At 43.9% G+C, this 22,316-nt stretch overlaps 1 protein-coding gene across 4 annotated transcripts in view; it reads left to right on the top strand.

Annotated features, from left to right (window-relative positions):
- NKTR (natural killer cell triggering receptor) overlaps positions 1-22,316 on the top strand; it is a 464,854-nt gene that overhangs the window by 272,313 nt on the left and 170,225 nt on the right. For all 4 annotated transcript variants that reach the window (XM_069211010.1, XM_069211011.1, XM_069211012.1 and 1 more), the window contains one exon: positions 22,071-22,219. In XM_069211010.1, the coding sequence (XP_069067111.1) occupies positions 22,071-22,219 (149 nt within the window). The remainder of the gene's footprint in view (positions 1-22,070; positions 22,220-22,316) is intronic.

Below are 22,316 nucleotides of genomic sequence, written 5' to 3' on the forward strand. Positions count from 1 at the left end.
CTTTGTTACTGGCCTCAGAGTGACAAAGGCACTCTCCCCATGGGGCCAGCAACATGTCTCTGGTGTGGCAGGCTGCTGGAACTAGTCAGCCTACACAGACAGTCGGTTAAGTTTCAGGGGGCACCTCTAAGGTGCCCTCTGTGGTGTATTTTACAATAAAATGTACACTGGCATCAGTGTGCATTTATTGTGCTGAGAAGTTTGATACCAAACTTCCCAGTTTTCAGTGTAGCCATTATGGTGCTGTGGAGTTCGTGTTTGACAGACTCCCAGACCATATACTCTTATGGCTACCCTGCACTTACAATGTCTAAGGTTTGGTTTAGACACTGTAGGGGTACCATGCTCATGCACTGGTACCCTCACCTATGGTATAGTGCACCCTGCCTTAGGGCTGTAAGGCCTGCTAGAGGGGTGTCTTACCTATACTGCATAGGCAGTGAGAGGCTGGCATGGCACCCTGAGGGGAGTGCCATGTCGACTTACTCGTTTTGTCCTCACTAGCACACACAAGCTGGCAAGCAGTGTGTCTGTGCTGAGTGAGAGGTCTCCAGGGTGGCATAAGACATGCTGCAGCCCTTAGAGACCTTCCTTGGCATCAGGGCCCTTGGTACTAGAAGTACCAGTTACAAGGGACTTATCTGGAGGCCAGGGTCTGCCAATTGTGGATACAAAAGTACAGGTTAGGGAAAGAACACTGGTGCTGGGGCCTGGTTAGCAGGCCTCAGCACACTTTCAATTGTAAACATAGCATCAGCAAAGGCAAAAAGTCAGGGGGCAACCATGCCAAGGAGGCATTTCCTTACACATAATTATTAGGCAACTTCCTTTCCTTTGGCAAAATGGGTCAAAAGAAGGACTTGACAGGCTCAGAAAAGTCAAAAATAGTGAGATATCTTGCAGAGGGATGCAGCACTCTTAAAATTGCAAAGCTTCTGAAGCGTGATCATCGAACAATCAAGCGTTTCATTCAAAATAGTCAACAGGGTCGCAAGAAGCGTGTGGAAAAACCAAGGCGCAAAATAACTGCCCATGAACTGAGAAAAGTCAAGCGTGCAGCTGCCACGATGCCACTTGCCACCAGTTTGGCCATATTTCAGAGCTGCAACATCACTGGAGTGCCCAAAAGCACAAGGTGTGCAATACTCAGAGACATGGCCAAGGTAAGAAAGGCTGAAAGACGACCACCACTGAACAAGACACACAAGCTGAAACGTCAAGACTGGGCCAAGAAATATCTCAAGACTGATTTTTCTAAGGTTTTATGGACTGATGAAATGAGAGTGAGTCTTGATGGGCCAGATGGATGGGCCCGTGGCTGGATTGGTAAAGGGCAGAGAGCTCCAGTCCGACTCAGACGCCAGCAAGGTGGAGGTGGAGTACTGGTTTGGGCTGGTATCATCAAAGATGAGCTTGTGGGGCCTTTTCGGGTTGAGGATGGAGTCAAGCTCAACTCCCAGTCCTACTGCCAGTTCCTGGAAGACACCTTCTTCAAGCAGTGGTACAGGAAGAAGTCTGCATCCTTCAAGAAAAACATGGTTTTCATGCAGGACAATGCTCCATCACACGTGTCCAAGTACTCCACAGCGTGGCTGGCAAGAAAGGGTATAAAAGAAGGAAATCTAATGACATGGCCTCCTTGTTCACCTGATCTGAACCCCATTGAGAACCTGTGGTCCATCATCAAATGTGAGATTTACAAGGAGGGAAAACAGTACACCTCTCTGAACAGTGTCTGGTAGGCTGTGGTTGCTGCTGCACGCAATGTTGATGGTGAACAGATCAAAACACTGACAGAATGCATGGATGGCAGGCTTTTGAGTGTCCTTGCAAAGAAAGGTGGCTATATTAGTCACTGATTTGTTTTTGTTTTGTTTTTGAATGTCAGAAATGTATATTTGTGAATGTTGAGATGTTATATTGGTTTCACTGGTAATAATAAATAATTGAAATGGGTATATATTTTTTTTTGTTAAGTTGCCTAATAATTATGCACAGTAATAGTCACCTGCACACACAGATATCCCCCTAACATAGCTAAAACTAAAAACAAACTAAAAACTACTTCCAAAAATATTCAGCTTTGATATTAAAGAGTTTTTTGGGTTCATTGAGAACATGGTTGTTGTTCAATAATAAAATGAATCCTCAAAAATACAACTTGCCTAATAATTCTGCACTCCCTGTATGTTACCCTCATCCGTCATTAAAACCGCTTACGGTGAAACTTTGACATTCCTACATACGTTTGTCAATCCCTCCATAATGCTTGGGATATTCCAAGTTCTCAAGACAGGCCAGGTCTTTTACCTGCCAAATACATCCACACTACTCCCTGATGACCTTGTTAACTACTGACCAACCGCTCATCTAATGTTAATTACCATGATCGTTGAAAAAGCAGTCTGTGCACAACTCCGTAGATTGTGCTGTGCTGATCACATTTAAAGGTGAAAACAGTTTCCTGATATTGCTGGGCATCTTCACCTTCAGGTTAGCTGCTCATTACACGCTGATACACACAATTACGTCTCAAAAGAGATTCACCTGCAATGTCCTTCACTGTTTCTCCTGCCTATCCAAAGACACTACATTTGCACCTCTGACCCTGAAAGATCACTTTCCCTTTAGGAATCCCCCAGGGTACAATTTTCTTCCATAACTTCAGCATTCAGTCCCTAGGTGCACCCCTTTGGAACTCTACTTATGGATAATCACATCACAATTCAGCAGCATGCCAATGTCACACAGCAATTTGAAAGTCTTCTCTGCTTCAGATAATCCAACACCTTAAACACTACCTACACCTCATCCAGACTTGGAGGACCAGTATGCACCTGAAGCACAAGCCCACAAGATGCAATTTCTACTATTTTTACTACTACAATAACGACAACTAGTCCAAACTTGGCTCAAAGACATGAATTAGACCGGGCTTGAACTCCAAATTGCACCTAGTACCAAGTCACTCATTCACCCTGGGCAACAAACGCTCCCTCATGTAACACATTGCAAAGAAAACCAAGGCAGCATAGCACCAGCTATTGCATGAAGAAATTGGTGGACAGCATCAGCGCAACTCACCAGAAGAGTTCTCATAGGCACACAACCCATTTTCCTCACTGGCACTTAAGAAAGGAATTTGCCAAAAATAGGTGGGAACGTGTCTTCATTTGCTGAACACTTCAACTCTCGAATAAAAATCTTTCCTCCAGTTTGTGGGTGGAGGCAGCAATCCTAGTCCATCCAGGGAGAGGTGAATGACTGTGAATCTGTTTCTTGGGCTAGTGTTACCTGATTTGTTTCACTTTTTGTCTTTGGAGTTAAAGCCCTTCCGTTTTAAACTTAACTCCACAAAGGCGTCATCTTTCCAAGCAAGAACTAATTGGTCTGGCTCATACCTTGTCTTCTCTTCTTTGAGTAGGAAGATCAGTACAGCATTTATTTTAATTACTAATCATGACAATAAAAAACATAGAAACCTCATTTTTATGAGAAGCCAAGGAGGCGCGCAAACAGTAAAAGGAGGGAGAAAAAAAAGTCTGTACATTAGAAGGTCTTCCAGCCATTCCAGAACTCGTCCCCAAACTTTCTTTATTAGAAGCAGGAAGTGAAAGTAATGTGCTAAAAGTTATCTAAATAATAAACAAAGACCAACAAGATATTGACATTTCAGTGGCGCACTTGAAAGCCTCTCCAGTAAAAACTTCTTCAAATGTGGGCACAGGTAGTCCACGCTTCCTAATTGATAAAGTTGTACAGCCTCCTGCTACAGGGATTTTTCAATTATAGGCACACTCACTGGACTTCACAATACCAGATTTAGGCAGGAGCCTGTTACCCTGCACAAGTAGGAATATATCTGCAAATGAGACTTTAGAGCTCTTTAACAGAATGCCGAGTAACTTGTCACAAGTCCGTGGAGGATCTCTCACCTTATCCTGACTTTCCTTTAACTCCCTCTTGCCATCCCTCCGCGGATTGTCCATGTCACTGAAGCCATGTTAGCTCTGTAAAGAATAGTCAAATCCGTTTTGATATTCCTTGAGAAAGGTATCTTCTAATTCTGACCCCAACTTTGAAATTCAGACAACAATTTAAAAACATTTAACTAGCCAAAATGGTTCAACTTCGATAATAAAGAAAAGTCATCAAATAGGAAATCAAAATTCTATACCTCCAGTCCAAGCAGGAATCTCGCCTAAGTGGAATCCTCAAATAAGATCAAATGTGACTCAAACAGGAACAATAAAATTAATACGGAAAATGACAAACTGTATACGTACTACAAACATTATTTTCAGAAACCTAGGCACTCCAGAAGATGACTTCAAAATCAGTTTCTCTCCCCTGCTTTCCGATCCTTAAATGCTTGAAGTCTGTGTCAATCAAGATAGTTTGACTAATGCAACACTTGGGCCCCACAGTTAGACCTGAGTATTGATTGAGTGGCAAGCACTTCTAAATTAAGGAAAAGATTTAAAAGAAGAAAAGCAAATTGTAGAATTACCCAAAAAGTTTCCAAAGTATAAAGCCTGTTTCACAAATTGATATAAATGGCGCATTGACAAATAAAGTCACCAAAGTAAACAGCAATAAATCTCAACATACTCTGGAATATGTTGCGTTGTTCCAGCAATAAACTCATATATTGAGTTACCACAGGCAGAAACCGTATCCAGTATTTCCGCAATCTCTCTCAGTTGATAGAGATTACAGACCTCTTGCCAAACGGTAGTAATCCCCTAAACGACACAGAATTTTAGGGTTATTACGTAATTACCCCAAAACTAGATTCCCTCTCTTTGCCTGAAATAAAATTGGTTTATTTTCCAAAGAACACGACTTGTCAACTGCGTGAGTAGAATTTCAGTCTAACTTTATTCCTTCAATAGTTTTACAGGACCGTGAAATTCTGTATAACAAGGGTTTTGAGATGTAGGGTGGTATAATTTGCACACCATTTTCGTACAGGAGTTATAGCCAAGTCTGTGATATGGAATCTAAGTCTTTGCATTCCCCTAATCTTGCTTACAACAGTGTTTCCAAAAAAAGGTCTTCCTTATACATTTACTGTACATGTTGACAGCAAAGGGCAACAAACTAATCTGCCCTCATTAGATTGTAAAAATGATGATGTTTCTTGGCCCTGGCTCACCTGGAAGCTCAATGAAAATAAGTTGAATAACACCTTCAACCTTCCATTTTAACAGTAACTTGGTTATAAGCTCCTGGAATTTACCAGGACTGCGATCCTATAAACTCAATATGTTAGCAGATTTCAGTCCTTCAATTATTTTCCTCCAAGAGACTTGTTCTGTAGCCAAATTTAATATGGACTGTTATGTAGTTGATGTCTCCGCATAGAGGGTAAAGAAAGAGCATGCTAGAGGAGGTCTCGTCATTCTTTCTGTAAGATTCTGGTAGGACTTAAAAGTAATATCTCTGGCCTGCAGTAATGTCCAGTTTGTTAAGCTCAAAATGACCAAGCCAAACATCTCTCATACAAACACACTTTTATGTGCCTCCTAATCGGCAATACAGTTCTCTCCTAATGGAGATCTTTGACCAAATAGAATCCATCCTAAAGTCGGAACAAAATTTCCATATAACTATGGGCAGTTGTGATGCTAAAATATTGAACGCTGCTCTAATCGCCCACAAGAACAAGGAATTCAATGAAGCTTGGATTATTACTGATCTCGTTTTTCCATCCAATCAAATAGCAGGCAAATGTGGAAGGCTGCTCTTGGATTTACTGTTGGGTATAAAGGGGGTGATTTTAATTGGGAGTCTAGAAAGGGATGTTCTGGCATCCTGTATTAGAAGAGGTGCTTATGGTTTTTCAATTATTGTTTATATGATTTCCAAATACAAACTGTTGCGTAATTTCTCTCAGCGCCAAGTTCAGTTTGATCAGGGCAGTGATCATGCAATATTCAGTCAATCCTTGAGTTACAATTTCAATTAAGTTTGTCTTGGTCTTGGTCTGTGAATAAAGGGAATGGTAAAGGAGCAATTGACCTTAAAGAGTTCCCGATTATCTGGAACACTCTCTCAAAGAAACTAATTTCTAAGCAAATTATAGAACTTTCAGTACTCGGCGGGCAAAGAAATAGAAGTCCTACGTAAAAAAGAAGAAACACTTGCTTAAAGTTGAACAAAATAGTGGTTGATCGAAATTGGTTGGACTGCCATTATGCATCACTGCAAAATAATCATAAATTCTTTTGGAAGCATGTTGCTGAGTTTAGCAGTGGTAAGGAAGTTCCCCTTGCATTTCTTAATGCCTGAGTAACAAAACTACTTATCTCAACTTTATGGACAAAATCCAATCGCAACCCATCATATCTGGGGAGCTCAACCCCCCCGACCCCCCCCCCCCCCCCCCACCCCCCCCCTGCAGATTGAGATATTTATAGAAAATATCTTTTAGAAAAAACCCTAAATTTACTGCAGCCATGGTCTTCGACAAGATCCCATTAAGCACAAAGTTGGAGTAAATTCCTCACTCCTCTGTTCTCACAATGCTATGACCGGGCAAATTCTGTATTCCTGGTCTAGGAGTCCAGTTGTTTCTCTACATAAAATAAAATCTCGTTCTTCACCATGCAACTACTGACAGATCTGTCTCCTTGATGCCACAGGGAAGATCTCTATGGCAAGCATCCTGGAGCATTTAGAGAAGTGGGCATATTCCACTAGAGTGATACCTCAAGGTCAGGTGGGTTTCAGACTTAAACACTTAATATCCAACAGCATCATAGTAGTCCAAACCCTGATTGATAAATATGACATGTCTAAATCACAGATTTTATATTCTATATTCATTAATATTTTTTTTTTACAGGGTGGGTAGAAAAACCCACTAAAAGCAATTGGTCCGACTGGGGATACCTTTAAATTTATGAAGATTGTAAAGTTCTAATGGGTGGGAACATGGGTTTGTTTCCCAAGATTCCAACAGAAAATGGTTTGAAATGGGTTTGTATTTTAGCTCCTCTTTTGTTTTCTATTTATCTTTGATTTACCTTCTCAATTCATTAATATTAAGATCTTCCCCCTCGACTTGCTTTTTCAGGATTTGCATGTTTTGTTGTATGCGAAGGATGTCATTTTTTATTTTACCCCAGTTGATAGCCAACAAAATCTGAATCCTTTATTTCTTTAACATTTTTACAACAAATATTACTAGGATCAAGTTGATGCCTTTTAGGGTAAAGAACCAGTGCCGTTCGTTCATTAATTTATATGGAAGGAAGATTCTTCGCAAATTAATGCATCTCCCGTTCAAGTCTTGGGCCTGACATTTGCACTTACTAGTGCATATATTATATCTATGGCAAATGTACTCATGGGCATTCATTCATACACATACCTCAAATGGTACCCTGATAGATGTGTTAAAGTGGGAAACCTTTAATATAAGGACAAAAAATTATGCTTGTAATATCACTCTCAGGGTTGCCATTACTCAATTGCAATGTAGAGTTGTTCACTTACAGACTGTACTCCTGCTCACCTCAAGCTATTTGTATTTATTTTTTAAGAACAGCCCATAGAATGTTATTCTAGTGACATCCAGTGCTTGTCTTTAAAATCATAAAAATCTTATCCCGATACAATGGCTTTTTAGCAGACCCAAACATGGTTATCTCTTTGCTTGAGGCAATGAATAGTCATGTTACATCTAGGCATTTTGCCCTTAAAGGCTAATAAAAGACATTGGTCTGGCATCAGTAGTGCAACCAAAATAGGTGATTTCCATTATGTGGGATACAGGACCTTAGGCATGTACTCTTCATCTGTCCGAACGTGACAGTTGTTGACCCTAGAGATCGATGTAGAATACCATTGTATTTTAAATGTATACTCTCAAAAGTTCATGAATTGATTGACATGGTAAAATCTCTTCCAAATGAGTTAGTTATATTCTTTTTACATTTCTAAACTCTATTTCAAAGATGTTTTAGCAGTTGTAGATTTGTTTTGAATGTATGTGAATTTGTTGATGAATATTTTCTATGTTTTATATTGTTGATGTCAGATTAGAGCTTAATCTATAAAAAAAAATTGGACTTTGAAGAAATGAAACCATTCCTCCCAGAACGCGATATCAGAAGTGCTATTCAGGTCCTCACACTCTTGCATCTAGATAGCAGCAACACCCTGCTCCAAGGCCTTAGCGTCCACACTTGCCCTCTTTAGGGGCATCCTGAAAGCTGCAGCACACCTCAAAGACCTGACAAAATATAACCACATCAACCACACCCTCATGGAACTCCAGTGCCTTTCTCTGTCCATACCATTTTCAGAACCATCTGCATCATCTACAAGGCCATCACAAATGGTTCCCTGGCTATCTGGCTGACAATTTACACCCTGCCAGTGCTTCTTGCCAGATCCACATCCAGGACACCATCATATTGGAGAATTGAGAAGTGCAAAGAAGGGAAGAAGACAACAATCATTCTCAGTTTATGCACCCAATATCTGGAATTGTTTCCATCAGGACTAACCAAACCCTGCTCCAATTATCAAAGAGCTGAAGGCACACCTTTAAATAACACACTGTCACTGCAAAGGGCCAGTAACAGTCCCTCTCCATTCTCAGAACTGAAGCTCCCTCCAGTCTCTGACTGTATCTTGGTATTCCTGTACTGCATGCCACTGCATTTTAGGTAGGTTTGTGTTATACAAATATTACAAACAGAGCTTGATGAGGTCCACCAGACAATGTTGAAACTCGCTTCCACCCAGAATTCATCTCCTGTGTATGTTTTAGCTATTGTCACTCCATTTGTCTCTTTTTATTTGTAATCACTCCTCATGTGCTTCATTGAATTGGCTTTCATTGTACTGCACACCTAACTGTGATTAGCTAAATATTTAGCTTTGCAAAGTAGGATAGAGCTACATTGCTAGGACAGAGTTGACCATTTTTCTTTTGTTCATAGGTTATTCTCAGTCACCAAAGAATCTTTAGCATTATGTCCCTACGTCTGATAGTTAAAGCATACCTATTGGTGAACCTCCATGTCATTGGCATCTCTTCATCTGTGTTTTTTTAAACTACCTGTTAGACCGATAGTCAACTGGTTCCATGGCAGTGTTGTGCATGAATGTCTGCCTGCTGTCTTCATTCGCTTTTAGCTGTGTTCTGCACATTCTTAACTCCCTTTCGGCGCTTTTTTTTTCCTCACTCCTTATCAAATCGTAATAACATTGCCAAAGTAAATGTCACCTATCTTCAGAATCAGATCCATACTTTATCCATACGGCCAGCATTTACAGAAAAAGACCACCACCAACATAACACCTTGAAAGAAAGCATGCAAATGGACACTTTGTGTGCTTCAGCTCTGTGTGGCCTGATGGTACTCTTGTTTGATACTTTGAGGTTTTCACATGATGTGGCCGTTAACAGCTACCTTGGCTCGTGAATACACCAGACGTGCCGACCTGGAAGGATTATGGGGAAAGTTCCATGAGCCATGTTGATTTGAGAAGTATTATTCATGCAAGTTGTTTTCTTCGATCTGTGCAGCACTTTTTTCTCTGCACATGTGCAGCAGGGGGGAGTTCTCCACTGAACCGGTCTAGTCCTTGCCTTCTTGCATGGAGATTGAGCAGTGGAAGTTGACAGCTTTTTACCTTCACGAAGTCTATAACTTTATCTTGGCAGCCAAACGTCCCTTTACTAAAACGGTTTACTCCAGTTAGAATCTTTTTGCGGAATACATTTCTGGCATGATGCACAGACAAGTATGTTTATCTATTTCTGAGATTACCTGACCAATCCTCTTTTTTAAATCCCTTATTGTTAGGAGGTTCCTTAAATGGCTTTCCCACATGTTTCCTCCATCCTCTTTCATCATGCCCCAGTGCCATTTGAATTTAGTTCAGACATTCCTTATGTGTGCTCCTTTTAAGCCGCCCCATAATTGTCCCCTCAGGCTTCTGACGCAGGGTGAGCTCGCTGCAGGCATGATCATGTAAGCCAGCCTATCTTACCATCTACTCTGACAAAGTGGTGCTTCACACTAAGGCTTCTATTTGCCAAAGGTGGTCATGCCCTTTCATGTAGATCAATCCATAACCGTGCCTACTTTTCACGCACCCCCACATGTTTCTAAGGAAGGGGAGAGACTCCACCGCTGAGACCGAAAAAAACTGTTGAAGTTCTATCCTGATCGTTCCAAAGAGTTCTGGGTGGGTGACTTCATTGGTTATGTGGGTGCGAGGAATGGTCGGTGTTGCAGAAGAGAAGCCTCTCCCGATGGGTCATTCTCTGCATCAAACTGTGCTGCGCATTGGCTGAAAAGCATTTCCTGCAGGGTTTGCATGTTCATTCTACCAGAGCGACAGCTGCAACCACTGCGTTAGCACGTGGAGCTTCAGTCATGGATATCTGTCAGGTAGCAACGTGGGCATCTCTGCAAACATTCACCAAACACTACTGCCTGGACAGTCAGGTCCGAAGGGACAGGTACTTTCCCGTTCGGTCCTGTAGGATTCCTAGTATGATCTTGCTTCGCAGACCCACCTCCGGGAATGTTATGTTCGATGGCATCTGTCGCTGTAGATACGCATGTTCTGCAATAGCTCGCCATCTGGTGTTGGGCCGGAGTGTTACAAGTTGTTTTTCTTCGAAGAAGTCTTTCGAGTCACGGGACCGAGTGACTCCTCCTTTTGTCTCCATTGCGCATGGGCGTCGACTCCATCTTCGATTGTTTTTTTTCCGCCATCGGGTTCGGACGTGTTCCTGTCGCTCCGAGTTTCGGAACGGAAAATTAGCTAATTTCGGAAGATTTTCGTCGGTATTGTTGCGTTCGGGATCGGCGTACTTAGATTCCACACCGCATCGAAGATCGAAGAGCTCCGGTGCCCTTCGGGGTAGTTTTTCGATCCTCCGTCGGGGCCTGGTCGGCCCGACCGCGTGCTGAAGAACGCCGATGGAACGGACCCCGTTCCGTTTCTGCCCCAAATGCCACAATAAATACCCCTACACAGACCAACACTTGGTCTGCAACCTGTGCCTGTCACCTGAGCACAGCGAAGACACCTGCGAGGCCTGTCGTGCGTTCCGGTCCCGAAAAACACTCCGAGACCGTCGAGCCAGAAGACTTCAAATGGCGTCCGCACCGACAGCCCAACGGGAGTTCGAGGAACAGGAAGAAGAAGGTACCTTCTCGATCCAAGACTCAGACTCCGAAGGATTCGACGATACACAAACCGTGAGTAAGACGTCGAAAACCACACAAAGAAACATTTACAAGGCCCAGGGGACGCCACTGCCACCAGGCCATGGCTCCACCCATAAATTCGGTGACCGACCGTCGGCACCGAAAAAGGCCCAAACAGTGCCGAGATCGTCCGACTCCGGTCGAGACACCGGCACGCAGCCTTCTCGGGACCGAGAAAGTGCTGGAGATAAGCCTCGACACCGAGATGCCGGTGTGGACACGGCTCGACGCCGAGACAGCGGCACCGAAACAGATCGACGCCGAGAGGTTTCGGCCCCGAAAAGGAAAAAAGTCACCTCGGAGCCGAAAAAACACGCAGACAAAGTTTCGATGCCGAAACAAACTGCAAGCGACCCAGCTTCAGGCTCTTATACAGAAGAGCACTCGCTAACCTCCCAAATGCAAAAGCATAGGTTTGAGGAAGAGCTACAAGCAACTGATGTAGACCATACGCAAAAGCGTATCTTCATTCAGCAGGGGACAGGAAAAATAAGCACCCTTCCCCCCATTAGGAGAAAGAGAAGGTTGGAGTTCCAGACGGAACAAGCACCACAACCAAAAGTGGTGAAAAGAGTTACACCACCACCCTCTCCTCCGCCCGTGATTAACGTTTCACCAGCACAAACTCCATCACACTCCCCAGCTCACACCACCATGAGCCAGGGTGACCAAGATCAGGACGCGTGGGACCTATACGACGCCCCAGTGTCAGATAACAGCCCGGAGGCATACCCTACAAAGCCATCTCCACCAGAAGACAGCACCGCGTACTCTCAGGTGGTGGCTAGAGCAGCACAATTTCACAACGTAAGCCTCCACTCGGAACAGGTCGAGGATGATTTCTTGTTCAACACACTCTCCTCCACCCACAGCTCATACCAAAGCCTGCCTATGCTCCCTGGTATGCTCCGGCACGCAAAAGACATATTTAAGGAGCCGGTCAAAAGTAGGGCAATCACACCAAGGGTGGAAAAAAAGTATAAGCCGCCTCCTACGGACCCGGTTTTCATCACTACACAGCTGCCACCAGACTCTGTTGTTGTAGGAGCAGCTAGGAAAAGGGCCAACTCTCACACATCTGGAGATGCACCACCCCCAGATAAATAAAGCCGCAAGTTCGATGCAGCTGGTAAAAGAGTCGTAGCACAAGCTGCAAACCAGTGGCGCATCGCGAACTCCCAGGCACTACTTGCGCGCTATGACAGAGCCCACTGGGACGAGATGCAACATCTCATTGAACATCTGCCCAAAGACTTCCAAAATAGGGCAAAACAAGTGGTTGAGGAGGGACAGACCATCTCCAACAACCAGATACGTTCCTCCATGGACGCTGCAGATACAGCTGCACGGACAATTAATACATCTGTAACTATCAGAAGGCATGCATGGCTCCGAACGTCTGGATTTAAACCAGAGATTCAACAAGCAGTTCTCAATATGCCTTTTAATGAAAAAGAACTGTTCGGTCCAGAAGTGGACACACCGATTGAGAAACTCAAAAAAGATACGGACACTGCCAAAGCCATGGGCGCACTCTACTCCCCGCAGAGCAGAGGGAATTACAGCACATTCCGTAAAACGCCCTTTCGAGGGGGCTTTCGGGGTCAAAGCACACAAGCCAGCACCTCACAAGCAACACCGTCCACTTACCAGGGACAGTATAGAGGAGGTTTTCGGGGACAATATAGAGGAGGGCAATTCCCTAGAAATAGAGGGAGATTTCAAAGCCCCAAAACCCCTACTACTAAACAATGACTCACATGTCACTCACCCCCTCCACACAACACCAGTGGGGGGAAGAATAGGTCATTATTACAAAGCATGGGAGGAAATCACTACAGACACTTGGGTTCTAGCAATTATCCAACATGGTTATTGCATAGAATTTCTACAATTCCCTCCAAACATACCACCAAAAGCACAAAATTTAACAACACACCATTCCAATCTCCTGGAGATAGAAGTGCAGGCACTATTGCAAAAGAATGCAATCGAATTAGTACCAAACACACAAATAAACACAGGAGTTTACTCACTGTACTTTCTGATACCAAAGAAGGACAAAACGCTGAGACCAATCCTAGACCTCAGAGTAGTGAACACTTTCATCAAATCAGACCACTTCCACATGGTCACACTACAAGAAGTGTTGCCATTGCTAAAACTACACGACTACATGGCAACTTTAGACCTCAAGGATGCTTATTTCCATATACCAATACACCCATCGCACAGGAAATACCTAAGGTTTGTATTCAAAGGAATACATTACCAATTCAAGGTACTGCCTTTCGGATTAACAACAGCACCAAGAGTCTTTACCAAATGTCTAGCGGTAGTCGCTGCACACATAAGAAGGCAGCAAATACATGTGTTCCCATATTTGGACGACTGGCTAATCAAGGCCCATTCGTTCATACAGTGCTCAAATCACACAAATCAGATCATACAAACCCTCTTCAAACTCGGGTTCACCGTCAACTTTACAAAATCCAACATTCTGCCGCGCAAGGTACAACAATACCTAGGAGCCATATTAGACACATCAAAGGGAGTGGCCACTCCAAGTCCACAAAGAATTCTAAATTTCAACACCATCATACAACGCATGTATCCAACACAAAAGATACAGGCAAAGATGGTATTGCAACTCCTAGGCATGATGTCATCATGCATAGCCATTGTCCCAAACGCAAGACTGCACATGAGGCCCTTACAACAATGCCTAGCATCACAGTGGTCTCAAGCACAGGGTCACCTTCTAGATCTGGTGTTAATAGACCGCCAAACTTACCTCTCGCTTCTGTGGTGGAACAACATAAATTTAAACAAGGGGCGGCCTTTCCAAGACCCAGTGCCACAATACGTAATAACAACAGATGCTTCCATGACAGGGTGGGGAGCACACCTCGATCAACACAGCATACAAGGACAATGGAACGTACATCAAACAAAACTGCATATCAATCACCTAGAACTTCTAGCAGTTTTTCAAGCACTAAAAGCTTTCCAACCAATAATAGTTCACAAATACATTCTCGTCAAAACAGACAACATGACAACAATGTATTATCTAAACAAGCAGGGAGGGACGCACTCCACGCAGTTAAGCCTGCTAGCACAGAAAATTTGGCATTGGGCAATTCACAACCAAATTCGCCTAATTGCACAGTTTATACCAGGGATCCAAAATCAACTCGCAGACAATCTCTCTCGAGATCACCAACAGGTCCACGAATGGGAAATTCACCCCCAAATTCTGAACACTTATTTCAAACTCTGGGGAACACCTCAGATAGACTTGTTTGCGACAAGGGAGAACGCAAAATGCCAAAGCTTCGCATCCAGATACCCACACAAACAATCCCAAGGCAATGCCCTATGGATGAACTGGTCAGGGATATTTGCTTACGCTTTTCCTCCTCTCCCTCTCCTTCCTTACCTGGTAAACAAACTCAGTCAAAGCAAACTCAAACTCATATTGATAGCACCAACTTGGGCAAGGCAACCCTGGTACACAACGCTGCTAGACCTATCAGTGGTACCCTGCATCAAATTGCCCAACAGGCCGGATCTGTTGACACAGCACAACCAAAAGATCAGACACCCAGATCCAGCATCGCTGAATCTAGCAGTCTGGCTCCTGAAATCCTAGAATTCGGGCACTTACAACTTACCCAAGAATGTATGGAAGTCATAAAACAAGCCAGAAGGCCATCCACCAGGCACTGCTATGCAAGTAAATGGAAGAGGTTTGTTTGCTACTGCCATATTAATCAAATACAACCATTACACACAACTCCAGAACATGTAGTGGGTTACTTGCTTCACTTACAAAAATCTAACCTAGCTTTCTCTTCCATTAAAATTCACCTTGCAGCAATATCTGCATACCTGCAGACTACCTATTCAACTTCCCTATATAAGATACCAGTCATTAAAGCATTCATGGAAGGCCTTAGGAGAATTATACCACCAAGAACACTACCTGTTCCTTCATGGAACCTAAATGTTGTCCTAACTAGACTTATGGGTCCACCTTTTGAACCCATGCACTCCTGCGAAATACAGTTCCTAACCTGGAAGGTGGCATTTCTCATCGCCATTACTTCCCTAAGAAGAGTAAGCGAGATTCAGGCGTTTACAATACAGGAACCTTTTATACAACTACACAAAAATAAAGTCGTCCTAAGGACCAATCCTAAATTTTTGCCAAAGGTTATTTCACCGTTCCATCTAAATCAAACAGTGGAACTTCCAGTGTTCTTTCCACAGCCAGATACCGTAGCTGAAAGGGCACTACATACATTAGATGTCAAAAGAGCATTGATGTATTACATTGACAGAACAAAAAACATCAGAAAGACTAAACAACTCTTTATTGCCTTTCAAAAACCTCACGCAGGAAACCCAATTTCAAAACAAGGTATAGCCAGATGGATAGTTAAATGCATCCAAATCTGCTACCTTAAAGCTAAACGACAGCTGCCCATTACACCAAGGGCACACTCAACCAGAAAGAAAGGTGCTACCATGGCCTTCCTAGGAAACATCCCAATGCAAGAAATATGTAAGGCAGCCACATGGTCTACGCCTCACACATTCACCAAGCACTACTGTGTAGACGTGTTATCCGCACAACAAGCCACAGTAGGTCAAGCCGTATTAAGGACATTATTTCAGACTACTTCCACTCCTACAGGCTGATCCACCGCTTTTGGGGAAATAACTGCTTACTAGTCTATGCAGAACATGCGTATCTACAGCGACAGATGCCATCGAACTGAAAATGTCACTTACCCAGTGTACATCTGTTCGTGGCATCAGTCGCAGTAGATTCGCATGTGCCCACCCGCCTCCCCGGGAGCCTGTAGCAGTTTGGAAGTTACCTCCAATTATTTATATATGTATCATCTCAACCTTAAATAGGTGCATACTTAGTCACTCCATTGCATGGGCACTATTACTACAATTCAACTCCTACCTCACCCTCTGCGGGGAAAAACAATCGAAGATGGAGTCGACGCCCATGCGCAATGGAGACGAAAGGAGGAGTCACTCGGTCCCGTGACTCGAAAGACTTCTTCGAAGAAAAACAACTTGTAACACTCCGGCCCAACACCAGATGGCGAGCTATTGCAGAACATGCGAATCTACTGCGACTGATGCCACGAACAGATGTACACTGGGTAAGTGACATTTTCATTCTTGGGTATCTAGTCTAAGGTAAGGAATCTGCAACTAGAAGTCTATCAGATGAACAAGTTACCTTTGGTAAAACCTTATCTGGTAGAAAAATATTCTAGTTGCAAATTCCTTAATGACTCACCCATCCTCCCTGCTCTTCAAACTGACTTCTAGGGACAAGGACTTCCCTTTCAGGCCCCTAGTTTTTGACGCATCAGTGGTCAGTGTCCTCGTACTTCTGGCGTGATAAGTCGTGAGAAAAAAATTACATCAGCGTGCCGGGGTGGCGCCTTGGACCCACAACCTCATGTCCGGCATGCCCGACACAGACAACGGACGTGAATCTGACAGACGCCACCTGATGGCGTGCAGGGCTACTGCTCATGAAACATCTCCAGATCCAGAGTGACTCCTGGGGGAAATTGTAAGGTAAGGAATCAACAGCTAGAATGTCTCTACCAGATAAGGCATTACTGAACCTTAGCTTAGAAAGATGTAAGCAAAGCCCCTCTGGTCACTCTCTAGGCATAGCTCTGCCTTTTTAGCAGTCCCTACAACAAGCTCACTTCTATCAAGGCTTTGGCAGAGGATATCACCACAGTCTGCATCAGTATATGCATTAACATTACATATGCACTAACTCTTTTGAGTTAGAGGCTGGGGATCAGGCCAGCAGTGTCCAGGCCCCCGGGGGCATCTTACTTCTCAAGCCGCAGCCTCCTTCCTTCTGCTGCCCCAAAACTACATTAATTTATCATCAGAAGATCACAATCGACAGGAGGGAATCGTCACCAAATTCCTCTCCGGGTCATGGTGCATCACATCCAACCAATGGGTGCTACATATTGTGGACTATGGTTACTCCTTACCCTTCCTTTGTTATCCTTCAGTTATGCCTCCAACATCACAACACCTCTAGCAGGATCACTTGCCCATACTCCGAGAAGTTCAAGCTCTCTTGGCCAAGCAAGCCAAAAAAAAGGGTGCCAGCTTCAAAGATCAGGAGTGACTCTTACTTCCAATGTTTCCTTTTGCCGAAAAAGGATGGAGGCCTCCATCTTGTCCTCAATCTGTGCCCTTTGAAATGCTTTCTCAGGAAGGACAAGTTCAAAATACTAACCTTGGCCCAGGTTCTGCCCTTGATCCAGCAGACTTGATGGTGTCATTGGATTTGGATGACACCTATTTCCTCAACCCTATCCTGCAGTCCAAGAAACTTGACCTGTAGTTCTATGTAGGACAGGAGCACTTTCAGTTTTCCGTGCTCCGCTTTGACCTAACCAGTGCACCTCAGGTGTACACAAAGGTTGATAGAGGTGGTTGCAGCCCGTCTACTAAGGTTGGGAATACCAGTCTTTCCATACCTCAAAATGTGGCTTCTGAGAGGGGTCTTGACTCCAGCAGACATAAGTCACCTTCAGATGACAACCGACCTGCTGACATTGCTGGGTTTTTACATCAACATGCCGAAGCCACACCAACTGCTTCACAGCGACTCCCCTTTATTGAAGCCATCCTGAACACAGTGCTTTTCTGAGCCTTTCCTCCCTCTCAACGAGCCCAAGACATTCAGGTTATGATCTCAATGTTTTAACCCTTGACCTGGTTCTTAGTCAGAGCGGCTCGGAGGCCTCTTGGCCTCCTGTGTCCTGCTTGAACACCTCACCAGATGGCACATTTGGTCTGTAATGGTATCTGAAGGTTCAGTAGGCTCAGCACTAAGGGAACCTGTCCGAGTCCGTCCAAGTGTTGGCGGAGACTGCGAAAGGCCTGCAGTGGAAGCTGAGTGACCGCAAATGGACCAGCACCAGACCCTCCTCCTTTTCCCACCCACGAACTGATGGTTGTGACTGATGCATTTTTGCTGTGTTTGGAAGGCCACTCAGGAAAGGACTCTCGTCTCTGGAGACTTGGCTTTACATCTGCCTGCTAGAGTTGTGAGTGATTCACTTGGCTCTGAAGGCATTCCTCCCGACCATCGAGGGGGAGCGCTTGCAGGTTCTCAGACAACACAATCAGTGTGTGGTATTGCAGCAAACAGGGAGGAGTTGGGACTGGGGACCTACACTCATATGCTTTACGTCCCTGAAAGTAGCAGTATGTTTAGGGCAGTCCACTGATAGCTGAGCACTTGGCAGGATCTTTAAAACCGAGTGCAGACAAACTCAGCTGAAATTGCCTAGAGAATCACATATAGTAGTTACTATCTGAGGTACATGGCATCTTTGAGTGACAGGAGTACCCCAGTTTGATCAATTTACTACCACAGTGAACTTGCAGTGTCAAGGTTTATGTGTCTTCGAATGCACAAAGCACTTCTCCCTCAGAGATGCCTTGCATCTCAGCTGGGGCTTAAGAATTCTGTTTGCCTTTCCGCCCCTTCCTCTCCTGCCCAGCGTATTAAAAATGATCAGGAAAGATCTACCCAAGACATTGGATTTGGTGAGGAGAGTGTGGTACCTGGAACTTTTGGCCATGAGCTTTTGTTCTCTGATCCAGCTGCCCCTTCGGGAATACATCCTGTCTCAGCAGCAGGGCGGATTCTTCATCTGACCCCGCACAACCGGCACCTCCATGCACGGAGATTTATTGGTGACAGTTTTTGTCTTTTTAAACTCCTTTCTGAAGTGGTTGGTGTCATCTTGGCTGCCAGATGTCCATCCACCAAAATGGTATAGGCAATGGTGTTCTCCCTGTTACACCCAACCCTTGAATGCAGAGTTGCTAGTATTATGCTGTTTTCCCTGTCTTTAGCCCAGCAAGACCTTACTGTGGCAACAGTTAAGGATTATCTTTCAACATTTTTATGTTTGCGAGATTGGCCATTACTTATAAAACCACCTGTTGTGTTGGTTTCTTGAAAGGACTGACCCACTTATTCCCAGCAACATTTTTTCTGATACCAAAGTGGGACCCCAATTTGGTTTCTCTTACCTGATGTGCACTTTCTTTGAACCGATGCACAGCTGGCCTTTACGCCTGCTGACCATCAAAGAGCAGTCCTCATCGCCATTACATCTGCTAGATGAGTGAGTGAACTCCTGGCCTGATCCATCTAACAGCCATATGTCATTCTTCCAGACAAAAGTGGCAATCTTGCCAAAGGTAGTTATGCCCTTCCATATGAGGCAGTCCTTCAACTTGCTATCTTTCTACGCTCCATCTCCCCCTCCAAGAAGAAGGAAGTGCTCCACTGTCTTGACCAAAAGAGGGACCTCAGTGTTTACATTGATCAGACTAGGGATCATTTTTAGATGTTCAGCTGTTTATGGGTCTCTTTTGTGTGAAAAATAGGAAAGGGGTGCGAAAGAGAGCCATATCCCTAGGGATTGTCTCCTATGGACATGCTAAAAAAGCAGCCTCAGAAGGAATGTGCTCATTCCGCTAGAGCAAAGTCTGCTATCTCTTTGCTTGCATGTGATCTTCCACACATCGGCCAGGCTGGTCTGTGGGTGTCACTGACACGTTCACAAAGCACTGCAGCCTGGATGGCCAGGTCTAGCGGGACGGGCCCTTTTACCAGTCAGTCCTACAAGATTTTCTGCTCTGAGCCATTCCACAGACCCACCACTTGGGGAGGTACTGATTTTGTATCTTTTCGCAAGACGAGGAATCTGTGATTAGAAATTGGAATAACAAGTCAATTTGGTAAAGCCTTTTCTTGTAAAGATTCTAACTGCCTGTTTCTCACCAACCCCCCCCCCCCCCCCCCATTCTGTGGAATGGATTTGTGCTCTCCATCAATAATAATATAGTCTACAGATCTGCATTCTGGCATATTCTGATTTCTATTGGTTCAGCATCTGATGACTGAGACAGAGATAGCAAAGAAACTGATGTCAGTAACTAACTTTCCGACCCGAAACACGGAGCGAAAAGGAACATGTCCGAACCCGATGGCAGAAAAAAAACAATCTAAGATGGAGTCGACGCCCATGCGCAATGGAATCGAAAGGGGAGGAGTCCCTCGGTCTCGTGACTCGAAAAGACTTCTTCGAAGAAAAAAACAACTTGTAACACTCCGAGCCCAACACCAGACGGCGGACTGTGCACAGCATGTGAATCTGCAGCGACTCATGCCACAAACAGATGTACACTGGGTAAGTGACATTTTCCTTACGTTGCATCTTGGTGGAGGAGACAATCTACTGACTCGCAAGGCAAATGCTGTCAAAATTCTCTGGATCCAGTCTGGTGCCTGGGGAAATTCATAGGTTTGAAGAATCTGCAATTAGATGATCTTGACCAGAAAAGGTGTTGCCATAGGTAACAACCTTATCGCCCACATCTTCTCTAATTTACCATGCCACCTTAGATTAGTCCCAGTGACATGCAGATCAGACTTGACCCTTCTCCAGTAGGAACAGTCCAGCCCGAACTGCCAAGCCAGGTCCTCTTGACCTGGGTTGGGATGCTACCCCAAGCCAATGCCAGTGGGTAGACAAATTACAAGCATTCCTCCCATCACTTTGTGTGTTTGAATTCTCTTCTTAACTTGTATCAATCAGATTTTCAATTCAGGCTCAGTACTGAAAAATTGGTGATGGCCACCAGCAATGACATCTGTATTGTTATGGATGCCAGGGGATCTTCAGCCCTCGATTTTCTTGACTGTTCAGTGGCTTTCATCACAGTTTCTCATGACCTGTTCCTGAGCGGGCTGTCAGCAGTTGGTCTGTAGGGCACTATACTTAGTTTGTTCATTTCCTTCTTGAAGGGATGTACTCAGCCAGTCTGTATGGCCCACTGTCATCCTGCCTTTAAAACATTCAACTACCGTGTCCCCCAATGCTCATCATTGAGCCTCATCATCTTCAGTTTCTATGTGGGTATGTTTTTCACTTTTATTGTGGACACATGGATGATACTCAAATGATTTTACATGGGTGATACTCAAATTATTCTGAATTTGAATGGAGATCCTGAACTAAAAGGCTCGTTCAAAAGCTGCAATTTTGGATCATTATCCTACTTTTATGTTTATATGAGAATCTTTAGCCATAAAACATATACATGGTAAAAATAAGTGAAACAAGGTCAATGTTTCCTTAAATAGCAATTATGAATGGATGGATTATGAATACAAAAATTACAAATACAAGTTGGCTATTCAGATAAAATGGAACACAAGTTGGGCACAGTGTCTTTAAAACTTTGATCCTGACATAACCTATTACTGCTTTCGAGAGGAGTGTGGGATCTAAAGCAGCACATGCTGCAAACCAAAAATGTTAGCTGTAACAATCAGTTTGCAGCTTGTAGTGCTTCAGATGCATTTATAGGATCATACTTCATCACATTTGTACTGCACCAGTATGAATACACTGGCCTCCATACTTTCTCTTACCCTCCTTCTAAACCATGATCTAAGAGGCAGTCTTTTTCCTGCTGCTTTATGGGTTTTGGTTTGGGGCTTAAGATGAAAACATTTATTTCAGAGAAAACCAACTTGCAATGCCCAATGCAAGATGAAAGCAGTTTGAAAAGCATGTGATCTGCCAAACTAAAGGCTGCAAACCAGTTACTACAAGTAAGTATTTCTTTTTAATACAAAATGTGAACCTTCCAGTTAGGTTGTCTGTTTATATGTATGTCTGCTCTCTATTTGATTTCATTGGCTATTTTCTGTGATTTTAGCGATATCACACACCGCCTCGGTCAAGATCTTGTTCAGAATCTGAAGATGATGATAAAAGCAGTGAGACGCCTCCTCACTGGAAAGAAGAAATGCAGAGAGTAAGAGCTTACCAACCTTCAAGTGGAGAAAAATGGAGTAAAGGAGACAAGTATGTTGTTATTACTGTAAACTCTGTTGAATATATCTATAAGGCGTGTATATAGACTATTAAGACCTTTTTCAAGTATTAGGACTGTCAGTAGTAC

The sequence above is a fragment of the Pleurodeles waltl genome, chromosome 10, assembly GCF_031143425.1.
Source record: "Pleurodeles waltl isolate 20211129_DDA chromosome 10, aPleWal1.hap1.20221129, whole genome shotgun sequence".
Classification (NCBI taxonomy): Eukaryota; Metazoa; Chordata; class Amphibia; order Caudata; family Salamandridae; genus Pleurodeles; species Pleurodeles waltl.